The sequence below is a fragment of the Balaenoptera ricei genome, chromosome X, assembly GCF_028023285.1.
Source record: "Balaenoptera ricei isolate mBalRic1 chromosome X, mBalRic1.hap2, whole genome shotgun sequence".
NCBI lineage: Eukaryota > Metazoa > Chordata > Mammalia > Artiodactyla > Balaenopteridae > Balaenoptera > Balaenoptera ricei.
In genome coordinates, this window is record NC_082660.1 from 28,165,629 (window position 1) to 28,192,743 (window position 27,115).

Genomic DNA, 27,115 nt, shown 5'->3' on the forward strand with positions numbered 1-27,115 from the left:
CAGTCAAGCACATATTTTTTGCATAAGGTTCTGCTAGTCTCGTGAAGGTTACTGCTAGTCATGAGGAGCAGATATCACCATGAAGGATTTTAGTGCTTTTCTAGATATAAGGAGATGCAAGAATTGGGCTCATAAAATCGTCTCCTGAAAATAATCTATCTGAATACCTGTTCTGCCAGTTTTTTCCAGAGCACAGAGTGCCTCATTTCTGATCTCCACCCTAAACTTCTTTCAGGGTGTGTGTTGAAGGTCAGCAGCTGCAGTGGCTCATAATTTAATCCTTGTAGGGGTAGACAGCAAGTGCCAATTTGTAGGTGACATAGGTTACTTCTTCCTAGGACACAGCAGAAGAGTAGGAGTCTAATTATAACTCCAACTTCTCTACCAACTCAGATGTGTAATAAGTAATCTTCTTTCTTTCTTTCCTTCTTTCTTTCTCTTTTTTCTTTCTTTCTTTCTCTCTTTCTCTTTCCTTCCTTCTTTCTTTTTCTTTCCCTTTCTTTCTTTCTCTCTCTCTCTTTTAAAACAACTGAATCTCTGAATCTGAACTTCCATTTTCCCATGATGGTAGAAAATATCAGTTCAGTCATTCTTGGCTTCTCTAATCCTTCTCAGGGTTGTGCCACAGTCCTGGACTCTTACACAATGTCAAGGAATGGTGGAGGGCAAATCGGGAGTTTATGGCTGACCTTCAAGTTATAGACTGTTGGTCATCAGTGGACACAGGTTATCACAGGTCATTGCCAAGAGGCTCACTGCTCCATCTACATGGCCTCTTTAGATTCCCAGCTGTCCCCTGCTTCTAGATTGCAGATGGAACCCAGGAATCTTTTTCAGGGCTTTCTGTGGTCCCATCTGCCGCAAGGCCCGTCCTCTTTCAAGCCATGCTACCTCCCCAGGTGTGTGTAGCATGGGGGGGGTATTGGGGGGGGGCTCTCAAAATGCTTTGTCTTACTTAAGAAAATAATCAGATAAAACATTCTTCTGACTGGGATATACTGACAGTGCAAAATATCTTTTAATTCATCTTGCAGTTTGAGCTGAAATATTCGCTCCCTGAACCTTGATCTTTTCCTCTATTTTTCAAGAGGAAAACAATTAACTCCAGCCTGCAAAAGAAAATTTGTAAAAACCAATCTCACACTTGCCTTGTTGCTTTCATCCTCCTAATCCCCAAAGTTGGTAAATCACAAAAACAACTTTAACAAGTATTCTCTGCAGGTCTCCAGTGAAACGTTGAAAGACTCTCTACTTGACCTCATTCCTTTCAGTATTTGAGTTGTTCCTGGCAAGACATTGGGCACAGGAAGACAGAAATAAGGGCTGTGGGAAGGAGGGGAGAGGTTTCAGTACCAAATGTGCAATGGCCACACATCATGCCCACTTGAGATTAAGGCCAAGTCAAGGTCAAAGCCAGGGCTGATTACTAAAGTCCATACTGAAGGTACCCCACCCCTACCCCTTCCCTCACCTCCCAGAGTGCTTAGTAGAGAAGTTTCTAGTCATAGCCCTATAATAATGCCTGAGAGCCCAAAACTAAGAAAATCGAGATAAGCAAGGGCTATAGCTACTGAACTGGGATAAACTGAAAGAAAAATGATTCAATACACCTTAAATAGTCATTGCACATGTCTTACTACACTCAATGTGCTTTGCTTAATACGTTTTGTACTACATAAATGAGCTCTTTAAACAGGGGCTATGAATCTCATCTTTGTATAACAGTTCATGCTCAGTAAGTATTTGTTGAATTTAGTTGAATTTAAAGTGTGAGTAGATAAAAATATGACAGATGGTTTTTAGTATGGACAATACAATAGAAAAGGAAAACAATCTAAATTATATTTATTGAATGTCAAACTCTAAGTTGACAAAACTCAGAGGCCTTATTGTTAATATACACAATTTCCTAATTATATTGGCCCAGTGCTCTACCACAGGGAAAATGTCCACAAAGTATCAGACATTATCAAATAGTGTATGGGGAAGAAAAAAACTGAGATTATCCCTATGCGAATAATGCAAATCTATTAGTTTTAGAACTTTTACCTCTGTTATGGTGTCAGTGAAACAAACAAAAGATACAACATTTTATTCAAAGATAACATAATCACTACTCAGAGAAGGGAAAAACAAACAAAACACAGTACATGGAGAAAGAAATTCACTTAAAATGTTAACTATGAATACTTGGGGATTGAGGAATTAGAGGTGATATTTTCTACTTTGCTGTTATCCAAATTTTCTAGAGTGAGCAGGTACCACCTTTATAATGGAAAAAAGAAACATATTTTAAAAGAAAGAAAGATACAAGTAGAATTAGAGTCCAGAAAAGGATGTCTAAAATGAGCAAGAGAAAAAATGGATTCACGCCTATGGACAAAACAGAATACACAGTATGAGTTGACAGCAGACAAAAAAGGAAATAAACTATTTCACATATATAAGCAAACATGGACTTATTCATCTTGAATAAGGAGGATTGATGGTGGAGAGGCAAATTTTGGATAATCAAGAGGAAAAAATGATCCCATCTGTGATAGAATAATGTCCCCCCCCCCCGCCTCACCCCAGCAAATATTCATGTCCTAATCCTTGGAACCTGTGATTATGTTGCCTTACAAGGCAACAGCGACTTTGCAGATGTAGTTAATTGAAGAATCTTTTTAAGTACTTATTTATTTGGCTGTATCGGGTCTCAGTTGCGGCGTGTGGGCTCTTCGTTGCAGCGTGCTGGCTTCAGAGCGCACGTGCTCAATAGTTGCGGTGCGCAGGCTTAGCTGCCCCGAGGCGTGTGGAATCTTAGTTCCCCGGCCAGGGATCAAATCCGCATCCTGTGCATTGGAAGGTGGATTCGTAACCACTGGACCACCTGGGAAGTCCCAAGAATCTTAAAATGAGGACGTTAACTTCAGTTATCCAGGTGGGGCCAATGTAATCATAAGGGTCCTTATAAAAGGGAGGCAGGAGGCTTAGCGTCAGAGACGGAGGTGTGATGATGGCCACAGAGGTTAGAACGGTGCAGAGTCATGAGCTAAGGAACGGGGGTGGCCTCTAGGAGCTCCAAAAGGTAAGAAAACCAATTTTCTTCCAGAGCCTCCAGAAGGAAGGCAGACCTACCAACGCCTTGATTTTAGCCCAGTGAGAATGATTTTGGACTTCTGATGTCCATAACTGTAAGATAAGTTTGTGTTGTTTTAAGCTATGAATTTTGTGGTCATTTGTTACAATAGTAATAGAAAGTTAATATACTGCTCATTCATGCATTCATTCAGCTCCGGTTACAGCCATAGACTTTACTGTACCGAACACACTCACGCCTCTGCTTGGAACACCCCTTCCATCCATCCACCTACATCCTATCTTGTTCTTCAAAAGTAATTTAAACCATCACATCCCCTTTGGAATGTTTGCCTGCCCTGGGCTCCTCCGCCGTCCAGTACCTCCGAGCACATCTCCTTTTCAGCACTTACCACACTTGAGTTGCAATCATTGATAATTGTATTCCTGTTTGTACCACTTTGCCAAGGTCTTGCTTAATAAGTGGCTTCCTTACTTGTTCCTTAGTTATTTGCCGGGTCTCTCCAATGTAACACGCTTACAGAGGACAGGGCCTGCTCCTCCGTGTGTGTACACACGCACACACGTGTCTTTCCTGCGTATGTTTAATACACAGTGCTCCCCAAAAGCAGCATCAAATAAATGCCCATTCAAAAAAGAATGAACCAGTCTGCTTTGTAACAAATCATTTCTCAAGTAATCAAGAGGGTAAACATCTGTGATACTATGACAACGCATTTTTATTATACCATTTACTCTAACCTGCTGTAAGAAATTAAGCTCACTTATTCATTTTTCTTCTTGGGGAGGAACTCTGAAGAGGGCTTTTTTGTAGTCAAAATTATCTAGTTTTCATATTGATGGGTCTTTCACTTCAACCATCAGATGTAGCATCCAACGCAGCCAAAACTTGTTTATGGATTTGACATATATTAATTGGTTGCCTACTATGTGCAAATACTGCTTAGGATGTGGAGGAACAAATGAATAAATCAAAGCTTCAGTTTTTGGAGGGGGGAAGAGAAGCAAATGAATACTACCGAACAGAACACTATAAAGAAAAGAAGTAACATAATGCTAAAGAGATGAGTGAGTTATTTTTCCCTTGGAGTAGAAAACCAGTCTTGAATGAGACAAATACGATGGTCAACAAGAGAGCAGGTGGTAGTAGTTAAGAACCAGGACTTTAAAGTTCAATGGAACTGGATTCAAATGTAGTTCCACCACTCACACTGTGCCCTTGGACAAATTACTTAACTTCCCTGAGCCCAACTTTCTCATCCGTGTTAAAAAACAAACAAACAAACAAAAAAAGCGAGAGGGCAGGTGGATAATAGGCATACGCTCATGAGGTTATTATGAGAATTATATAAAACTCATATAAAGTGCCTAACGTGGTGCCAGGCACCATGGCAAGCAATTAATGCATAGTGGCTATTATATATTCAAAACAGTGAATAACATTTCTGAATTGTTTCAAAACCAGGTTTTTTACATGACATTACATGTTGTAAAAAAAAAAATCATTCACTCTAGAAATACTGAGAAATGCAGAGGATGTTATTGTGCTCCATCCAGATTCCTCCTCCTGGATGAGGAAATCATTCCCCCCAGAGCTGCCAGGAGCTTGGCTGCCAAAGGCTCACAGCTGATTCCCCTTTGGGAATTTTGCTCTGAACTGCCTCACCTAAGGTTACGCCCCCTTCTGGTCAAGCAGGAGAACCAAAGCCAACGCTCTTATTTCAATTTGGATCAATTATGAAGGGCCACCCCAACTCCAGAGCCTGAGATGCCTGAGGCCTCTGTAGAAACCTCTTCTGTTCTCCTCATTCCCTCACAGAGATTGTTCCCAACCCGCCCCCAGAAACTTGCTCACCAGTTTCCATCTCAGAGTGGGCCTCCTCAAGGAAGCTGAATTAAGTCAAGCAGCTATCATATGGGCAGGGCACTGCTGTGGAGCAGGGTTGGCAAACTTCTTTTGTGGAAGGAGAGACGGTGCTTTTGGCTTTGGTGGACCCCATGTTGTCCGTCGCATTTAGCGGCTCTGCCTTTCTAGTGTGAGAGCAGCCAGAGACAATACATGAATGAATGGGTGTGGCTGTGCTCCAGTAAGGCCTTACTTTATGGACCCTGAATTTGAATATCATAATTATCATATCACAGAATATTCTTATTTTTATTTTAAAATGGCTGACAAGATTCTTAGCTCATGGGAATTCAAAGGATGTAACTGGATTTATTGTGGTAATCGTTTCGTAATATGCAAATAGCAAATCATGTTGTATACGTGAAACACGTTATATGCAGATTACACCTCCATGAAAGAAATAGGTGGCAGGCTAGATTTGGCCAATGAGTCATCATTTGCCAATCCCTGAGCTAGAGGAATGGCGTAGACAGTAGGCGCTCATGAAGCTACCATTCCAGTGCATGAATTTACAGAATTTGATGTCATGGGACCCTAGAGCTTGTAAGAGGATAAAGAAGACCCCCTTCCTAGCTCCAGAAGGGTCAAGAGGGCATGTAGAAAAGGAAGGGAAAAAAATGGGAAAAAGAAGATTCATAATTTCTTTTGAAGCTTAGTACCAACAAGAAAATCAAACACGGCAAAATAAAGCAGTAGTTTAATATTCACTGTGTGATATTTTCCATTTAGAAAACTTCATAAGTAATCATTACACAAAGAAAACACAATTGCAATTTGCTACTGTTTTAATCTTTATAAAGAATATATTTTTAAATGATCTGGTACAGGATAGGGAAGATAGATATAAACATATCTTAAAGACTTTGAACCTGTCTTTATACCCAAATAGAGCAGCCTTCCACAGTCCATTTCCCTCCAGGAGAAACAACTTGGAGGAATTTACTTGGGTGACAAACATATTCTTAACTCCTTCCCCTGAAACCTTTGGCTTTCAGTTTTGCCTTGGTGTACATTCTTATTTGGTTTGTCTTTTTTCTTTTCTATATTCCCTTAAATGAATCTCTTTTCTGATCATTTTTATTTTTGCTTTGTTGCTCTACAACCCTTGCTTTGAAGTCATTATAGCTCCTCTCCCCACATTCCTTCACGTGTAATATTATGAGATTTCCTCTTAATCCATACCTGACCTCCAGCCAACCTTTACTTATCTAGCTCTCGACAACCCCTTCCTGCGCATTGTCAGAATAAGTGAATAATTGTTGCTTAGGATTTGAGTAGTTGAGAAAGAGGAACAGAAGCATCCTTTCTATGGGTTCACGTTACTATACTGAGAAATATGGAGACTCGGAGTGCTGATTTCAGGAGTGCTGACTTCAGTTGACACCAACTGTAAAAGGCTGTTAATGACTATATCCCTGGCTTTTGAGGTCTCCAGGTTCTTCTCTCTAGAGACTTGAATACTAATTTGGTCCACACTTGTCATGATGAGTTCAGATGCCAGAATCTGGGTAGGAGAACTGTCGTGAAGCACAGTGTCCATAATGTACTGCTTGTATAACTCTACCACCTTCTGCTCCAGGTATTCGTTCAGCACTGCATTCGAAATAGGCTTCTGCATTTGCAGGCTGCTTTTCTCTTTGATGCTGGTTATTCTCCAGTAGGATGAATACCGCTGGATAGGTTTGGGTGGGAAGTCGCTGGGCTGAGTGGAAATGGAATCCTCCATGGACAAAGGAATCTCAGACGATTTCAGCAAAGGGCCATGTTCAAAACTGCTCTCAGAGGGAAAATCTGTTGTCACTGAATTAATGGCCATCACCTGGCCCCCTGCAATATGTAAGTCATTGTAATTCTTGCAGATACTCTTGCAGGAAGGTGGAACCAAGTAGGTCTCTCTGCCGGGGTCTCTATATAGTTCAACTGCGGCCAAGTTTGGGCTTTCAAACACGGGATTGGGGTTTGTCTGCACCACTGTGATTCTCGGATTTCTACTGTGTTGGCTCTCTCTTGAATGCACTGAAGAAATAAACTTGCCTGAGGATTTGCATCTCACATAGAGACTTCGGACTTGTGTTTCATCCACGGAGGAGTAGGAAAGAGTAGCAGCAGCTGTGGCTTCTCTCTCCTCTTCCTTTTCCTCAGTCACCTGCTCATTATAAGACGTACAGCTCCACTGGATGTCACTCCGGTAAGCAAGTCCACTGAGATACCCTTCTGACAGCATTCTGGAAAGGGAGTTAGTAACAATGGGGGAAAAGAAGACTGGAGTTTTATAAATTGGCAGTTGTTCTATCAAAAAAAGTAAAGGACAATAAATAAGTTCATTTCATTCATTCCCCAAGCTAGTACTCATTCTGTGCCTGCTGTGCGCCAGGGCCATGGCATGTGTTGGAAGTATAAAGATGAAATGGGCACAGTTCCACCCTTCAAGAAGTTTCTCATTAACAACCTGGGGGCGAAGGAGGAGAAATGACAGGATATGTTTCAGAGAAGGTGACCTTTCAACTAAACTGAAGGCTAGGAGTTCCATCCCTAGGCACAGAGTTATAAGAGAATGTGGTGACATGGCCTGTTTGGCATATATAAGACACAGCATAAGCAGAAAAGACTGGGGAAATAGGCTGGAATTGGGTCCTGAAGGGCCTTGGGAGTCGGGCAAGGGCATTTGCCTTCTGCCCCGAAGGAAATGGAGAGTGATTGAGAAGCTGCAAACTGGGGAAGCAGCATAGCTAGTGGTTTATGAAAAAGTGAGGAAATTTATGGCAGAGTCTACTGAAAATAAAAGCTATATCTTACTTATCTTTGTAGTTTATCCCTGGGAGCTAGCACAGTTGTCTGCATTTAGGAGGGAATCAAAAGATACTTAACTTGAATTAAATAATTAACAGCAGCAACATGGTATGAAATTAATTCACCATCAACCCGTCATGAAGGACCATGAAGCCTCGTCTACCTTTGCTGCCCAGGATGGCTTTCTTGCTGTATCCCTCCCAGTTTTTACAATATGTCCTGGAAATGTCCCTGTGTCCGACTGACGTTTTTACCTCTACCCTAGTTACTAAGGAGCTTTCCTGACTGTGAGCTTTTCCGCCACCTGTGCCACCCCTCCATCTTCAGCAGTTGTCACTGGATTCTGGGGTGGCTAGAATAGGCTAGAAGCCAGCAGCTGCATTTTCTAAAAAAGGGATGTGCTGGTACGCCTGGCAATGGAGCAGTAGACGAAAGCAAAGAGAACTGGTCCTCTTCGGCCCCGAGGGCTGGGCTTCGAAAACAGACCCATCAACTTGAGTCTGAAATTGACAAGTCAAATTAGAAAAGGAGTACTTTAATCCTAAGGATCCTCTTTTTTTTTAAATTTTAGCCTCTCTTTTATAGTCATGTAGTTATTTCCCAAGTAAACTTTTTCATTGTATAAAGTTAATATTATTAATGCAGTATAATTAGTATAATTGTTTCGATTGTGTAAGGGTAATATTTTCAGTGTTTATTTCTTTTTGGGGAACTGTTCCAAGATATATTGAGCAAATTTATCAATTATTTAAATGTTTACTCCATTCCAGGCACTGTCACGTACCATGAAGATACAAAGTTAAAGGTCTTCAACAAATCCGTGAAGTAATTTTTGTATGCTGGACACACTTATAAGGGTAAGAAAATGTTCTTTCCTGAAAAAGCTTTTTAAATGCGGTTCTGCTCTCAACAAACTGAACATCCAGGCGAAAAGGCAAATCTTCTATACATGAGAAAATAGTTAACAGAGCAAGAAAGTTTATCATAAAGGCTTACTAGTGATAGTTACTTCACGACCCTCCCGCTCCACCCCACCCCAGCTGCCAGTAGGGCCTTCCACCTTCAAGACCTCAGAATGTCATTGTGGAAAACCAGAGCAAAAACACAACTCTCTACTTTTGAGTTGCTAAGTAGGCTTCAGAACCTCTTGGCAGAAATCATAGTTTTAGAGAAGTGGCTTTTGAGATACCATAACCGAGCTTTTAAACTTCAGAATCCAGAACCCTAAATGACTTAGGGCATAATATTGACATATCAACAATAGACTCAATGGATGGAATCCCTGTGGAGGGAAAGAGTACCGCTCCAGATGGATCTGGGGAGCCCAGAGTAGAAGAGGCCTGTGCCCTACCTCCCACGTAGAACCTGAGGAAGCAGGAAGTCTCTCTTCCCTCCTGCCCAGCATGGAATGCCTGGGTGGACAGGCCTGAGGCTGCCGCATGAAGTCTGCTCACGTACCAGCAGCTGCCCAGAGCCTGCCAACCTGGAGAAGACCTCGACTGCAGATGGGAAGATTGCAGACATGATGTTTATAGACTGTTAACCAGGGGCCAGGAGAGTGACAAGTCACCATGAATGCCAATGTGACTACATGACGACAGCCAGAAATGCCGACCCCACACACCACACACACATCCCCAGCTGACCCTATGGCTTTATGGAAGCAAGCTGGAACTTAGAGGCAAACCCAAGCTGGAGGGACCCCTGAAGTGGCTGAGGAGAGCCTGCTTAACAGTGATTACTCAGAATGTGAGCTCAAAAGCAAGATCACATTGAGGTAGAGAAAAGCAAAGATTTCCAGGAAAAATAACAGATTAGGCATATATCTGTATTTTTTCTTCCCCCAAACTTCACTAAAGCAACATTAAATGATTTTTTAAAATATAATACACAAGAAAAAGGAGAACAAGAGAAGAGACTAGAGCAGTTACATTTTAGAAGCTGGAAAGCAGTAGGCCTGGGTGAATGACTTCAAGAAGCAAATGAAAAATCTCAAAGCAGTGCAGTCCAACAGAACTTTCCGGGATGGTAGAATGATCTATATATGTGCTGTCCAAAATATTAATAGCCACATGTGGCTATTAAGCACTTGAAATGTGGCCAATGAAACTGAATGTCATTAATTAATGAATTAACTTTATTTAATTTAAATTATTAAAAAATACCACATGGCTAAGATACTGGACAGCACAGACTTAGAAGATAGTGAAGGTGATAATGCAGAATCACTCTTGAGAATCACCCTTGTTCCCATTCAGTCGTTATCCCAAATCGCCTACTGTTTATCATATTTCTTTTCATATTAAAAAATCAGCCCTAGTGGATTCTTCTCTCACTTTATGTGGATGATGTTTATGACTCCTCTGGGTAATCTCCACTCCTTCACCACAGTAAAGGAAGCCGGTCCAGGATTTTGTTTTGAGTATTGAATGAGCCCTTTGCCCCATTTGTCATGGACTGAGAACTTTGTTGGTACCTTAATTCTGGTAGAGTAAGAGACCTACCCTTCTCATGTGTGGAGCCCAAGGCAGAGCAGTACAGTGGTAGGTCCCATGATGGAAAAGCAGAAAATAGGTCCTAATATCTAGGGATAGATACACCCATGCCTAAAGGAAAAGATTCCTACGAAAGAGGAGTGGGCAATAAGGTCAGGGAGGTAAGTTGAGACATGGAAGGCTGAGGACATTCAGTTTACCCTGAAGGCAGTACAAAGCTCTGGAAGGTAACCAAACTTATTCAAGGCATGATGTGATCTGTCAGTAAAGGGCAAGAGGAATTGCAGCAGGATTGGAGTCAAGGACTTGAGTTAGGAGGCTGCTGGATTCATGCCCACCTGAGGTGATTGGGACAGGAACCCGGAGGAAAGTAGCAGGAAAGGAAGAGAAGGAATGAACTTGAGAGGCCATGACTCCTGGACTTGGTAGTGAAGGGGCGAGAGGAGTCAGAAGTAACCGAGTCTAGGCCTGCTGGCAAATGGCACCAGCACTGACCAAAACGGGGAGACCAGAAGGAGCCGGGAACAGAGCTGATGGGCTTAGTTTAGTTCCTCTTGAGTCTGACATGAGTGCAAGCGTCTAACTGTGCATTGGAGATTCAGGCAGGGAGCTCATTAGAGGAGTGACTTAGAGTCAACAGTGAAACCATCTCCCAAGTGTGGACTGTAGGATTTTCTGTCTGGGGGCTTGAGGAGCTTGTGAGTGTAATCATTTCTGTGGGGAACCTGCCTTGAACAGTACAAGGAGCAATGAGCCACAGGAGCTGCAGTGTCGATAGCTTTGTAGAGACTACAAGAGCTTCAAATGTGAACAGGTCACATTTTAAAAATCTACATTCAAAGGTAAAATTTAGTTGTTATTCAGCCTCATTAAGGCAAAAAAAAAAATTCTTGAACTGGTAGTCAAGAGACTAGAATTCTAGTTCTGACCTTGCCACTAGCTGTGGTTTTAGTGTAGTTAATGGCAGGTCTGTAACAGGGCTAGCATTTAGTACTAGCTACAACCCAGACACTAAGTGCTTTTTATGTACTGAATCAATGGATCCCCACAAAAACTCAAAGATGTAGGTACTATTATTATCCTCATTTTATATGTGTCAAAATTAAGTAATATGTCCAAAGCCACCAAGCATTCAAATGCTGTCAGTCAGAAAACAGAGCCCACTGGAATTCCCTGGTGGTCCAGTGGTTAGGACTCCACGCCCCCATTGCAGGGGGCCCGGGTTCGATCCCTGGTCGGGGATCCCTGCAGGCCACGCACGTGGCCAAAAAAAGAAAGAAAAGAAAACAGCCCATGCTCGCATGTCATTTAACCTCTTAGAGACTCAACTTCTTATCTGTAAATGGAGAACGTGGGATTAAATTAAAGAGTCCCCTCAAACTTTAATATTGCATGGCGTTTTGACTATGTTAAGAGAAGAAACAAGTGAGGTGAGCATTACTCAGAATCAGAATCAGTTTCTGAAAGCTAGCAGCAGAGGGCAGCAGAGAGCATGCTAAAGCAGCTTTTGAAAGATTTTTCTCAAGCTATGGAGAGAGTAATACTGTGTGAAACACACAAATTATACATGTTAACTCATTGATCTTTATGAAAACCCTTTAATGTACCACTAGAATAAAAATAGTACTAGAGGGCTTCCCCGGTGGCACAGTGGTTAAGAAGCCACCTGCCAGTGCAGGGGACACGGGTTCGAGCCCTGGTCCGGGAAGATCCCACATGCGGCGGAGCAAGTAAGCCCGTGCGCCACAACTACTGAGCCTGCACTCTACAGCTCATGAGCCACAACTACTGAAGCCTACGCGCCTAGAGCCTGTGCTCCACAACAAGAGAAGCCACCGCAACGAGAAGCCCGCGCACCACAACGAAGAGTAGCCCCTGCTTGCCGCAAACTAGAGAAAGCCCATGCGCAGCAACGAAGACCCAAGCAGCCAAAAACAAATAAATAAAATAAATTAATTTTAAAAAATAGTACTACATATCATGGCATCTTAAAATTTTAAAATAGAGAAAGTTATTTGGGTTTATTTTGATTAATTGTTGGCATTTTCCTTAATAAATTTCATTGATTATAAAATTCTTAGAAGACCTCACTCTTCAAAGGTATTATAAAAGATATACTTCAAACAAACGTTAACGTATTTGACTTAATTTTTATCTGAGACAATAAAACTTAAGCCCATGGATTACTTCAGTTGTTCAAAGATACTTTATTGCTTGAATTTTTATTTCTCATCATAGAGAAGATGGAGACAGAGATAGAGATATATCTGGAATTCTCCATGACTGATTAAGTGTGAAGGAAAAGACTCTCAAGGACATTTGCAGATGAGATGTTCTAGGCAAATTTAGCCTCCGTTAATCATCACCAGACAGGGGAATACCGAACTTAACCTGATGTGCAAATTCACAACTTAGAAATATGTGCTGAAGTCCAGCACCTTGTTAAATCATTTACTTGGATTTCAGAAAACTGTTGTTATAACTCTGTACATAGAAATACTTTTTTTTTCTAAATAAATATTTTTTAATAAAATACCACAGCAAATAAACCACTGAAGTAGAAACCCCATAGGATTTTTTAAACTTTTGTAGTCCTTTATCATTTTCATGGGACTTTTTGAAGAAATGGCTTAACAAGACAAGTCCTTAAAACAATACAAAAGTATGAAGTGCAAATATTTTAAAGAGTAACATCACTTAACAGTACTCAACAGTGGAAAGCATACCTTTAGACTTAGAAAAAAATGCTCTTGGCCCTAAGGTTAAGTTTGGACTCTATTTTCTAACTTTGAGAGGCTATTATTCCCAAATGTTGTTTGTCTTTCTGATAAAAGGCTAATAAGGCAGAAGAGCTTGTTCTGTTTTGGATTCTTCCCCCCACTTCTTTTTTCAAATGAGTGAAGAAATAAGCAGCTCTCATTTAAAAAATAAAAAAGGGAAGAAAGAAAAAGGAAAAACAATCTGTGGCTGCCCCAAATTGGGGCCTTGGATACAAGATCTGGGCCTTTGGGGTCAAGTCACTGGCCTGTAGAGGCTCAGAGCCCTGCCAAGGTCAGGTGCGCATCTCTGGGGAGGAGGAGGTGAGAGGCACGAGGAGCCGCCACGCCATCGAGATTCTCTGCTGATTCTCCATGTGAGGGCCGGTCAGCTGATGGAACTGACCAAGAGCAACAAGATCCCCAAAACTGTCCATTTCAAGACCCTACAAATAAGTGAAAAAGCTAGAGGACACCTCCAGGAAGAGCTTGACTACCCAGTCCCTTCTGAGCCATAATCCCAAGGGGCAAGGATGATCCAATAGCTTTCCAGAGGTGCTTGAAAAAAAGCTTTGGTTCCATTCAGCTGGTCATTCCTGGTAGAGCCCCTCTAAGTGTGTAGACTTCATGGCCAGCTGACCGTCACCACTGGAGTTGTGTTGTGTCAGTAGTCTGGGAGAAAACCAGTAGTTGACGAGGCTGGAGACTGCTAATATAGACATACTTTTAATTTACACTCAAAGAACACAAGCATGGATTCAAAGAGAAAAACTAAAGAGGGAAAAAATTTATAAGAGGGGATGTTTGGAAAAACCTAATTTAGGGATCAGCAAACTTTTTCTATAAATGGCCAAATATTTAATATTTTAGGTTTCTATCACAACTACTCAACTCTGCCATCAGAGCAGGAAAGCAGCCACAGACAATATGTAAACAAATGGGTATGGCTGTGTTCCAATAAAACTTTATTTACAAAAACAGGCAAAGGGCCAGTTTGACCTATAGGCTACGGCTTGCCTATCCTTGACCTAAGTCAAAAAGCAGATGCAGTAATTGAGATAGGGCACAATAATAATAGCAACTGTGTTGGGTGCTTTCCAGACATTACCCCTAATCTTCCAACAACACTGCACTGTTAGATGTTATCATAATCCGGGTTTTCCAAATGAGAAAACTGAGATTAAGATAGTACAAATGACCTTCCCAAGGTCACAAAGCAAATAAGTAGTAGAGGGAAGATTCAAGTCCAAATTTACTAACCCCAAAGTGTGTGATCTGTTCTTAAACATATCACCCTACTGCCTAGTTGAGAGCAGTTAATATCACACAATCATGACAAGCAATTAGTCCTTCCAGGAAAAGGGTACCCGCCCTGACTCCATTTTAATAACAACCCTTGCCGAATAAAGGAAGGAAGGTGCAGTGAAGTACAGAAAGAAGAGCTCCAAGAAGACAGCCAGTGCCCACCCCACAGGGCTACACACATGTCCCAATTGTGTATCAATGTTCATATGTCTTTGAGATACACAAATAATTTATCCTCTGCTCTTTTCATCTAGCCATATGAACAGTTTCCTTAACCATTCCCACCGCTATAGCCTGGCGTCATCTTGCCCTTAATTTTTCAACCACAGGGTAATTTAATATTACAGATGCCCTGTTTAAATATCAGCAGCTCCCCCTTACCTCCAGGATAAAGTCCACACACGTTAGGCCCTCATGATACGTGGTTCTTATCTGCCTTCTTCATCTTACCTCTGCCTGTTCCCACAAGACCCAGGACCCCAGCCATGCTGAACTCCTCCCAGCTCTCCCAAATCCCATGCTCATCCCAGGCATTTGTGCCTTTCTTCTTCTGTCCTGAGAGCCCTGGTTCCTTATCCATCCCCCGTTCCACCACCACCCTTCAAGTCTCATATCTCAACCTTTCAGAGCCCCTGGCCATCCGTTCAGAATCCTGGTCCCTAAATTAGAGAGAAATGCTAAATTCTTCTCTCCCCTACCCCAGTATATTTATCAGAATTGCATAGAACCTTAGCAAAATCCAGTTGCTACCTTAAACAGTGAAATAAATCATTGGGACAGTCCTTTGAATGAAGGAGTAACTGGTAATAGCAAAAGAAAAGCAAAAGAATGAGGATTGGCAGGGAGGGCGGGGGGCGGGGGCGTGCGTTGCGGGTGATAAGGTGGCAAAACAGATCCTGTCTCTGGAAGGACAGTTCGCAGGCATGCAAACCAGGACTTCTGCGAAGCTGGTTGAGACAGTGCAGAGAAGACCTCCGCTGCGGCCCAAAAATGGAGACAGTGGGATGGGGCTGCCTCAGAGCATCACGGGATGTAACCTCACAGAAATAAGGACAGGAAAACGTTATCTGCTGTTTCATAGACAATCTATAGCCTAGCTAGTTGGGGAGCAGCTTGGTTCCCACCTGTCAGCATGTCTGCTCATATAGACCTGCCTTTTAACAGAAAATAGTACATCTACAGACACATCTTATGTTAGCAAATAATTTCTCATAGTAGACATTGAGGTTTTTCTTGCTTTTTTAATGTGTGCAATCACTGCATGTGCCTGCAGGAATGTTTCCTCAGGCCAGATTTGGAGAAGCCGAATTACTAGATCACATCTATTGCAAATTGCCTTTCAAGTAGCTTGGGCCAATTTATTTTCCCACCATCAATGTCTGAGATTAACTGTTTCCACTGATATTCTTCAACACGCTATTTGTTTTTCATTTTCCAATCAGATGAGCACATTTATTTTTGCCTCAAATTTGAGGGTGAAGAAAACTGTCTCGTTAAGATTATATGTAGGGCTTCCCTGGTGGCGCAGTGGTTGGGAGTCTGCCTGCTAATGCAGGGGACACGGGTTCGAGCCCTGGTCTGGGAGGATCCCACATGCCACGGAGCAGCTGGGCCCGTGAGCCACAACTACTGAGCCTGCGCGTCTGGAGCCTGTGCCCCGCGACGGGAGGGGCCGTGATAGTGAAAGGCCCGCGCACCGCGATGAAGAGCGGTCCCCGCACCGCGATGAAGAGTGGCCCCCACTTGCCTCAACTAGAGAAAGCCCTCGCATGAACCGAAGACCCAACACAGCCAAAAATAAAATAAAATAAATAAATAAAGTAGCTATAAAAAAGAAAAGTGCTTTAAAAAAAAAAAAAAAAAAAAAGAGGGTTGGTCTTATATATCCTCATATTAGTCAGTCTTTAAAAAAAAAAAAAAAAAAAAAAAAAAGATTATATGTAGGTGCTATACCAGAAATGTTATTTTTAATACTGCCCTATCCTCAAAATACTCTATTTCATCTCTTCATCTCTTTATTTCCCCTATAATCTAAATTCTAGATCCTTTAATTCCAATCTATGTTTTTTAAAGATCTTCTTGATTTGGGAGACTTGCAAATAAACCACTGAAGGGTTATCATTGAAAAACTTGAATATTACTTTGCTCATAATCTAGTTATGATACTGTAACCAAATCCATATTACCTTGGGTTTTTTTTTTCTTTTGGCGAACAATACAAGAACTTTACCCAAAACAAAGGGTTTCTTTAGGAAGGATCTCACTATATGAAAAAGCATCTGCATTTTCCTGACCCTTACCTTTGAAAGTACGTGTTCTTTAGAGCTGGAAATAACCATTCACTTAATCATATACCTTGGATTATATCCCTATTATTTCATATTTTATGGCATTTGTTGATAGATGCTCTAAAGTATCACTTACTTTGTATTTCAATTCCTGTTACAAAACATATAATTTGGGATTATCGATTCTTCTGTCAAATATGAAATGATTCTTACTTAATGAGTTAACTCCTGAAAGTCTAATTTGATGAATAATATAATACAATCGTAAGTCAAAAGGCCTCCATTTTCCATATTAACATCAACAAGTAAATAATTTTCTGTTCAGTTCTACTTAGATCCTTATGACTAAAGGTAGCAGCTACTTCCAAGGGCTTTATCTGGATATGAATTTCCTTATTTCAGAAAATGTAAATTTTGGTGCAGACATATTAGTAAATGTATTTTTATCATAGTTTGGATTTTTCTTCATATTCTGTCTTTACGTCTTACAAACAGAAAAATTAAAGCTTATGATCACTTTTTTGAATTACTCTTAAAGTATTTTGACACAAAATGAGGACTAAAAAAATAAGAAAAATGATCATGATACAGTTGATTGATTTTAAATTTCCTTGGTGGTATAATTCTTAATCATTGTTAATTATGTTGTTAATTATGGCTATCACCATTAACATTTACTTAATTGTGGGTATATCAGACAAATGCAATGCAAGATACTTGATTGGATCCTGAATTTAAAAAAAAAACTCTCTAAAAGACATATGGATAATTGGAGAAATTTGAATATGGGTCATATATTAGATAATAGTATTGTATTAATGTTAAATTTCCTTAGCATTATAATCATGTAGAAGACTGCTCTTTTTCTTAGGAGATACAGGGTCAAGAATTTGAAGGTGATGTATCCTAAAGTCAACAATATACTTTCAAACAGTTCAGGGGAAAAAAAACCAAACCTGTGTGTATGTGTGTTTACATATATATACAGAGAGAGAGACATAGCAAGAGAAAAAAATTAATGTGGCAAAATGCTACAACTGATGAATCTACATAGTAAAAACGTGTGTGCATTGTATTGATACTCTTCTTTCCATTTTTATATAGGTTTGAAACTTTGCAAAACAAAAATTGGAGGGAAAGTAACTATAGTTAGTTAATGAAGGCAAATTTACATTCTTTCATGTTTATGAAGAGTTCAGAGGGACAATATCTTATATAACTAAGATAATCATTAGGTCTGTGTTTGGAAATGTTTCAGTAACTTGAAATAACTATTGAAAACATCACTTTGCTCTGAGATAATAAAATTAGTGCACGTTTGTATATCCCCCAAATTACCATTATAATATGAATGTTTTACACAAATTTCAAATACTCTGCACTCCTCCAAGAAGCTTCTCAAATTCAGAAACACGATCTTCTTACACTGACCTACGCAAGAAATGGTCTAAAAATATCAATATGAATATTCTGGCCAAACCAGGTTTATATTCAACTACAAATAGATGTGCACACACACAAAAAAGAATGGTTGAGCAGGTCTAAAGATAATTCAAACAAAAGCCCACCTGTGCGTGTACTGTCTTTAGTACCAACAGGGAGACCTTCCCCAAATCACCCAGATGGCAATTTGAAAAGCATCATCACTGTAGATCACGTTTACTTTGAGTATGTCCTGCCACGCTGAAAAACACTTATCACAAGCTCGCCCAATGAATAATTGAGAGTTAAATCCAATTGGAACTTATTGTGATTGTATTCATCTCTAAAACTACATCACTGTGACCGAATTTGAGTGGTGCCGTCCCTGCAAAATTCTGCCTAGGTTTTTCGGCCTTCTTTAAAAAACGCAGATGCTAAACCTGTGTAGCAATTAGTGAACGGGAACTGAATAAATTACACAACAAATATTTGATCAGACCAGTCAAAATTCTTCAGTAAAAAAAAAAAAATTTTTAGAGATGTCCAAAGTGTGAACATGAGGTAAGAGAAGGGGAGTGTTGGACTTCATTTCTCTTTATTGTCTAACTCCATTGAATGCTTGCTTACATGCCCACTCACCTCTGATCTGGTAAATGAGAAAAGCATTTTAGATGTCATGAGATTGGATCGGAGTTCTGATGACAAAGGACGAAGAAAGGGTAGGAAGAGAAATGACAGAAAAAGTTCACAGCCATAGGGTCTCTTGCCTCCTTTGCTTACCTTCACTAACCAGTCTGTGCTTTTGGTCCTGCAGAAACACCACGATTGACCATATAGAGATGAACAGGCCAGCCAGTGCTTTTGCCAGAAATGTTCGCAAGCCTTTGGTGAGTCTACTTTTCACTGATAAGACCAAGAAACTAAGCTGCTCGTTGCACTTGCCATTCTTTTTATAACTGATCCTATGGAAAAAGTTGTTTTTGCTCAAGTCTGACTTGTGCTCAAGAAGTGTGGGAAGTCCCAAGAAGGGGGGAGGCAATAACTGACAAACCCACATCGAGCCGCAGAATGGTGTTTCTTCCCCTTTTTCGAAAAATGAAACCTATCTATGAAAGTGCCTCTGGTTAAAATAGTTTATTGCTACACATTATGTAAGAACCCTGTCGACATAAATTTATTCCTCTAACAAGAAATTCTCTAGGACCCCTCTCCCAAAAGAGAGCCAAGTCAGAGATGATTTAGCAAATTCCCTGTTTCATCATTAACCTATAATGTTTAAGAAGTATTATTTCTCAGTTGTACTCATAATTTTTAAAAATGCAAATGAAAACAGTTTTCTCTCTCAAATTAACCAAGGTAAAAAAATTCAATAGTACACTGAGTGGGCAAGGTTGTGGGGAAGCAGGCACTCTGATACACTATTGGTGAGATTATAAACATTTTCAAAAGGTAATTTTCCAGTGTCTGTTAAAGTTTTTTTTCCCCAAATTTTAAATATTCATACCTTTTGACCCAGCAATACCATTTCTAAAATTTATCCATGGGATATATTTGCACCTGTACACGAAGACATGTGAAAAGATATTTGTTGCAGCATTAATTAAGAAACACCTAGGAAAAATATATAAATAGGATATCAGCTAAATACCTGAGAGTATATCCCTACTGTAGAAAATTAGGTAGCTGTTAGAGTGCGGTGGCTTTATGTCTAATAATAGGAAAAGATCTCCAAGATACATTGTTTAGGAAGAACATGTAAGACCTAATATGCTCCAATTTGTATTTTTAAAGGATTATATATATTTTTTGCTAATGCATAGAATATTTCTATAGGGATATACAAGAAACTAGAAACAAGCAATTGCCTTTTGAGAATGAGTCTTAATTTTCACAACATATCCTTTTGAAATTTGTACTGTGTATATGTATGACTTTTCCATTTTGAAAGATAGTATTTTTTTTTTGGCTGTGTTTGGTCTTCGTTTCTGTGCGAGGGCTTTCTCTAGTTGTGGCGAGCGGGGGCCACTCTTCATCGCGGTGCGCGGCCCTCTCACTATCGCGGCCTCTCTTGTTGCGGAGCACAGGCTCCAGACGCGCAGGCTCAGTAGCTGTGGCTCACGGGCCCAGTTGCTCCGCGGCATGTGGGATCTTCCCAGACCAGGGCTCGAACCCGTGTCCCCTGCATTGGCAGGCAGATTCTCAACCACTGCGCCACCAGGGAAGCCCCCAAAAGATAGTATCTTTAAGTCATATTTAATTTTATTTGATCTTACAGTCCAAATGAATTATAATCTATATCTTCACTGGAGTTCAGAGAAGTCTGTCTACAGATGGGTCAGTTATTTTTGCCCAAAAGCAGAAAAATGTTTAGAGTTCTTAAAATAATTTAGCTAGTTTACCGTGATGGCTTCAATTAAACCAACAAAGAATAATCCTGCCCCAAATAATATCTGCTCCTGTTGCCTGTTTCTACCTAACTCTAATCAAAGCTAAGTTCCAGACTCTGAATATGTAAACATTTCCACTTGATGGGTTTCTTTTGTTTACCTTTGATCTATGACTTATCTTGAAAAGTTATACCTTTAAAAGTGTACTGACTTTTTATTTCGGTTAGAGTCTTTTTTAATTTTCTGCATTATTTCATGGAACATTACTTAGATCCAGTTGAAAAGGCAGGTTCCCACATATAAGCCGTAACACAGACAGTTTCTCAATTAGTCCCAAATCTGACTTGACCTGCTAACACTAGAAGGACCAGACTTACGGCCCCAGGGGCAGGTTCATTTGCAGTGTAATCCTATAAAATCAGGCCCAGGGATGTCTCCAGGCTTTTGTAGCCTATCAAGAACTTAGCTGTGAGCAAGAGGTTATAGCAACTTCAGTGCTAGATATTGTTTCATTTCATTCTAGTGTAGGTTCAACCACAACCAGATATCCTGTGGATATCCTAGGGTGGGTTTTACCTACCTCTGGAAACACTTTCTGATGGGATCCCTATGAGCTCACCTGCAGTGCCATGCCATAACCACTATGGGGTGATTCCGTCTGCTCTAGGTTGAGTTGTCACATTTATTGTTTTATTCAAATACAGTATGCAGAATTTTTATTATAGTCACTCTTGATTTTGTCTCTTAAGTTACTCATTTTATGGAAATCATCCTTTTCAGCAAATATTTTCTGTAATCAAAAAGTTGGCACTATGTCAAGTTTGCTCTTTTGATAAGCCTTGAGCTTCTGAAATTGGCTTTAAACTGCTTTCTCTTTGGTGACTCTAATAAAGCAGAATTACATCCTTTGTAGCTGAAATCTTAAAATACGATTTTCTATCAATCTGCTGGATGGCTTATGCCTCTAAATGGATATTATTCCTATTATTCAATTACCTCTCCGGGTGTCAAAACCTCCTCCAAGCTATTTCCATTATGATGTCATCTATACTTAGCTCACCCCAAATCCTCATGATTTCAGCCCCCCCCCCCAGTCCTCCCTGTACTCACTTCCAAGTGCTTTTCCCAGCACTCTCAAATTCCTCAACAGTTTGTCTTTCTGTCACATTCTACTTGCCAATTGCCAGTTCCAGGTAAAACCCATTATTGCCTTTCCCATAACTAGAGAAATGTATGTCTGTATATATTAAATATATATGTGTGTGTATATATGCACATACACACAACTGATCAGTTCCCAAATTTATTCCATCAAACCTCAACTCTTTCAGCATAAATTCTTTGTCTTCCTGAAGTGTGCTCTCCAGCCACTTACAAAACAGTTTTCTCTCTCAATATCAAATGACCCAACTGAACCTACTTTCTCAAAGTTCCCAAGGCCCCTTAGTCATCAAATCTAATGACCTTTATCTCAGGCTATAACCTCTTTGACATTTCTATAGTATTTGACACGGTTCAATAATCTTTTTTAATAGTTTGTTTTTAAAAAATTCATCCACATGATAATAATTGTAAGTGGTACAAAAAAGTGTACAGTGAAACTTAAACCTCTCTCATCATCTGATCTCCAGCTCTCGGGACCCTCCCCAGAGGCAATTATGATTTTCAGTTTCATCAATTCAACAATTACATGTGTCCTCTTTTGTATACAAGTGACAGGATACTATGTATGCCATTTTGTCACTTGTCTTTTTTGTATACATTTTTCAATGTCAGTGCATGCAGATTGACCTCATCCTTTTTACTTATTTACTTATTTGTTTGTTTATTTATTTGTGGCTGCGTTGGGTCTTTGTTGCTGCGCCTGGGCTTTTTCTTGTTGCGGCGAGCGGGGGCTACTCTTCGTTGCGATGCGCGGGCTTCTCATTGCGGTGGCTTCTCTTGTTGCCGAGCACGGGCTCTAGGCGCGTGGGCTTCAGTAGTTGTGGCATGCAGGCTCAGTAGTTGTGGCTCATGGGCTGTAGAGCATAGGCTCAGTGGTTGTGGCACATGGGCTTGGTTGCTCCGCGGCATGTGGGATCATCCCGGACCAGGGCTCGAACTCGTGTCCCCTGCATTAAGCAGGCAGATTCTTAACCACTGCGCCACCAGGGGAGTCCTGACCTCATCCCTTTTAATAACTACATAGAGTTCCAGTGCATGGCTGTTCCAATAATAATGTATTTGCTCAGCTCTTTATTGATGCCACCCCTCTTTTAGGAAGGTCTCCCTACTACCACGCAGTGGATGTGGTGTCATTGCACACTGCTAATTATTCTACCTCCTCACTTTCTCCTTTCGAGGTTCTTCGGTTTCCTATCAACCATCTATTTCCTAGAACTGAAATTCTTGCTTTTGTATTCCCCCCAGTGTCTTACCTTGGTAAACTCATCACTTGCCACACCTTCTATTATCTTCTTTGGATGACCTGGGAATCTGTATTTCCAATTCCAATGTCTTTCTCCCATGACCTCCAGATTTTCATTTGTGGATCTTTGACTGCTTCACATAAATAAGGCCAAACCTTTAATCTTTTGACCCCAAAATTCATATTCTTACTTATCTTTATAGCATTACCCAAGCTCAGTACCTCGAAGTCCTTTCTAATTCCACCTTATTCCTGATCTCTACAATTAGTCAACAGTGCCTGCCAAGTCGATTCAGTAGGCCAGAGCAGTTTACATCTGAATTTGATCTGCGCTTCTAGGAAAAGTGAACAAAACAAAAGCCCTGGTGCCCTTATGATACTACATAATGGTATAAAGGTAAACTTTTTTCATAATAATGTATAACTTATAACATCTCTAAAAATGTAATTCTATTTTTCCATATTCATTTTTCACTGTTTATCTTGGGCATTTTTATAATCACTGTTTCCTGCAGACACAATTACAGTGTTATATGTAAAGTTTTAGTCCATTGCTGCTGCAGAAGATTAATTTTAATTGATATTCTATAAAAATTAACACGAACATGTTAGAGTTTAGGAACATGTTACGTATTCCATAGGGTAAAATTAATATGACATTTAAAAATTTCTGGTTATACTTCAGTGGGTCTAATTTATACCAAAGAAATCTATAAGGTAAGCTCCAGGGCAGTACTGCTTATCTTGAGGACGGGATGACAGATTATAATTGCTTTATTAAGTACAACATTCTGAGTTCCTATGAAGCGCTAATGGCTTGTTACGCACTAGAGATTTTGTTATTTAGAATATAATTGATTGTAATGGATGCTGTTTGCTCTTGAATAACTCCCATTTTCCACCTCAGAGAGATTTTCATTTCGGCGTCAAATAATATGATTACTGCATTTGTTAAGTTTCTGAAGCATTTTGAAATTCTTTCAATTGAAAAATGATTCAGAATGGAAATATGATGTAAATTAAAGGGGCAAATTGAATTTAATGCCATATGTTTCATTTTTAAGGCCAAGTATTTAGCATAGCTCATCCTTGCTGGCTCTTACCCTGTAGTTGGCATTAATCGGAGGTAGCAAGGCAAGTACCTGAATGCTTAAGAAATTAGCAATCCCATTAACTATTTTGGTTTGTGTTTTCTAATTGTCACTATTACCTGATCTTCTCTGCCTTAAAGATCTAGCAAAAATCTCTAACACCAAAACTGAAATCTCTATCATTAACTCTAAAATAAATTTTCCTCGGAAACACTTTTGACAGAGAGTTCTGCTACAAGTTCTTGCTTCTTTTTGCCCATCTTTACACACTTCTGCCTCTCTTTCCTAGTTTATATATTTTTCTCTGTTAATTTCTTCCCTCTCCCCCCAGTCTGATGTCTAGGTCTTGGGACACAGAGACACTTCCTCCTCAAGTCAAGATAATGCTTCACTTCCTCTACCATAAATCGGTCTTGAAGAGAAAAAATGTTCTGTTCCTTAGTTGAGCAAGTGAGAATTTCCATTTTACTGATGTTGTTTGTTTACCTATTCTTTGAAGATCACACAAATGAGTATTTACATGAAGTCTTCTTCAGTCCCTTAATAATTTATTTCTGTTAGGACCAGGAGGCCAAAGACTCAACCAATTTTGTGGAGAATCTCAATTTTCATGCATTAGTTTTTATCCTAAACCCAACTCTATCTCATTATTTTTTTTGGTCTGCTTTTCAGATTTTTAAAAGGAAAAGGTGAATCTTAGTGTTCCTTCTTATTCATGCCTCCCTAAAGGACTGAATTAGATGAAAAGGATATATTAAACCAATCGGTTAAAATTGGATTTTTTTGATAAGATATGGATTCCATTTTTCTTAGCATCCTTATGTCTGCATTTTTAGATAATCTGAACTGTAATACAAAGAATGAGCAATAAAAGTTCAAATCCAAGGGATTCTGGGCTCCCCAAATGCATCTTTCTCCACCAGCCTGACTGATTTAGGACAGTGGCTCTGGAAGGCAAAGGTCCCAAGCTCTACAACCAGACTTCTAATGAAAATTTTAGTTTCTGTCACCAAGCAGTTATTAGAAGTTCATAGAAGTCCTTCGTGAGAGCTAACTGAACAGCACTTAGATCCTGGCCCAAAGGTAACAGGGCCTAGAAAAATTAAACTTGCATAATCTTTGTGAGCTCTAATTCCACCAAATTGTGTAATTTGGTAGATTGCTGAAGGAAGAGTGACTATACACTGTGAAGCCAAGTAGAAGTTAGTAGCACCTCAGAGAAAGTTTCAGACTTTTAAAAATTGACATTCTCTTTGGAATGCTTCTTCTTAGTTTTTTTCATTTTCCCCTTGATTCTGTTTTTATTGTGCCATTATACTGACTCATGTTTATAAAGGCAGCCAGGGACACATGAGGCCTATGGAGGAGAAACTAGAACTTCAGCCCAAATAACATTATTTCACAAAGCAACAGGGAAGTGAAAATAGTGCCGTTGAGCCCTTAAGTCTCCAGATTTGCTCCCTTAGTGGAAAGGCTTCTGGGGTAGAAATTTTCCATTTCTGTCTCCTACTGGCCACGTCAAGCTCTCCTTTGGTTCCTGTCCCCACAGAGTAATATTCAAGCAATGTGTATATTGGATTATAGATTCAAGAGTTAGCTTTGTTTAAGCAACTTCTATTTACAGGCACCATTTACAGCAACAAATGGTATTCTTTGTAACTCTTTCCCTTGCTCTTTAATTCCTAGGGATGAAAAGAAAGATGTTGGAGGCTAATGAAAAAAAAATCTTTCAAGATAAGTTTTAAACCTACAAGTCCCTCTACATTCACATTTAGTAGAAATCAATTAATTGGTTTTAAAGTTTAGAGAAGAGAGAAATCCTTTCTATCAACTTTCTTTGAGGAATTACTATGATGGTGTATGATGATGCAAGTTTTCTTTTGGGGGCTTATTATCAGAAATTCACATCAAATGATGAGGTTAGATGAGACTCTAATCCAGTGGATTTAAGTGCTTAATTGCCCAGACATCATGTCAAATCAATTTATCGATCTCTTGGCTTTACTTTAAGGTCTTTTAAGGCAGTGCTTCTCAAACTTTGACATGTATGGGAATCACCTGGGAATCTTGTTAAACTCCAGTTTCAGTAGGTCTAGGTTGGGGTCTGACATTCTCTATTTCTAACAACCTCCCAGCGGATGACAGTGCTGCTCAGATGCACAGGACCGCGCTTTGAGCAGCCGGGTTTTAAACTACCTGTGTTCTACATCTTAACGGGACGCTTTTTTTTAATAGGAAAAGTTTTTATTTGCAGCATGCCTACTATGTGTGCCGTACTGACTAGGTTTGATTTAGGTCATTTAATCTTCAAAATAACCCTACAGATTAAGTATAATTATTATTTTTAAAATATTTATTTATTTATTTATTTGGCTGTGCCGGGTCTTAGTTGCGGCATGCGGGATGGGATCTTAGTTCCCCAACCAGCGATTGAACCCGGGCCCCCTACATTGGGAGCGTGGAGCCTTAACCACTGTGCCACCAGGGGAGTCCCTAATTATTTTTTAAAATAAGGAAAGTTTGGCTTTCAGAGAAGTTAATTCTTTTACCCAAGGTCATACAGCTAGTAGGTGCCCGGGATTTGGACCCAGGTTTTTCTGACTCCAAAGCCAGAACACAGTTCTTTATGAATTATACACTAGGTCCTGTGAAGAACACTTTGAGAGATGGGGAAGAGTTTCTACCCTTTAGAAGTCAACATTACAATGGCAGAAATTGGACATATACATACAAAGATTAATGAGAGCTTTTAAGTGTTGTGCAGGTATCAGAGAAATTAGACTATTGAGTTAAATAGTAGTAAAATTGGAAAGGAACAAATTAAACAACATATTTCTGTAAAAGTACTTGGGATTAACTCTCATTAATCTCTGTTGTGTTAAACTACAGAAATATTTCCAATAGAATTTTAAAACTAGCACTGGCATGCTTAACGGATATAAAGCATATTACAAGAGTTTAGAAAAGGAAGCTCTTGGTCATGGAGAGGTGGAGGAATTGAGGATACTGTTAAAGAAAAGAGATAGGTCTTGGATACAGAATGAAGGCAAGGAACACAGTTCATTTAGGGAAAGGGTATGAACAAAGGTGGACGAACAGTGGTTTGTCATGGAGATCAAATGGACCTATTTGACTAGAGCAGAGAATTCCTAATTTAGAGACTGTATCAGTTACAATTGCTGCATAA

General features: G+C 39.9%; 1 protein-coding gene across 1 annotated transcript; it reads right to left on the bottom strand.

The window, feature by feature from the left end:
* Window positions 1-6,184: 6,184 nt before the first annotated feature.
* TASL (TLR adaptor interacting with endolysosomal SLC15A4) lies at window positions 6,185-18,913 on the bottom strand. The gene is made up of 2 exons (XM_059911513.1): window positions 18,824-18,913; window positions 6,185-7,212 (listed from the first exon to the last, which is right to left on the bottom strand). The coding sequence occupies exon 2, from the start codon at window positions 7,209-7,211 to the stop codon at window positions 6,294-6,296; it is 918 nt and encodes a 305-aa protein (XP_059767496.1). The 5' UTR covers window position 7,212; window positions 18,824-18,913; the 3' UTR covers window positions 6,185-6,293.
* Between the last annotated feature and the right edge of the window lie 8,202 nt (window positions 18,914-27,115).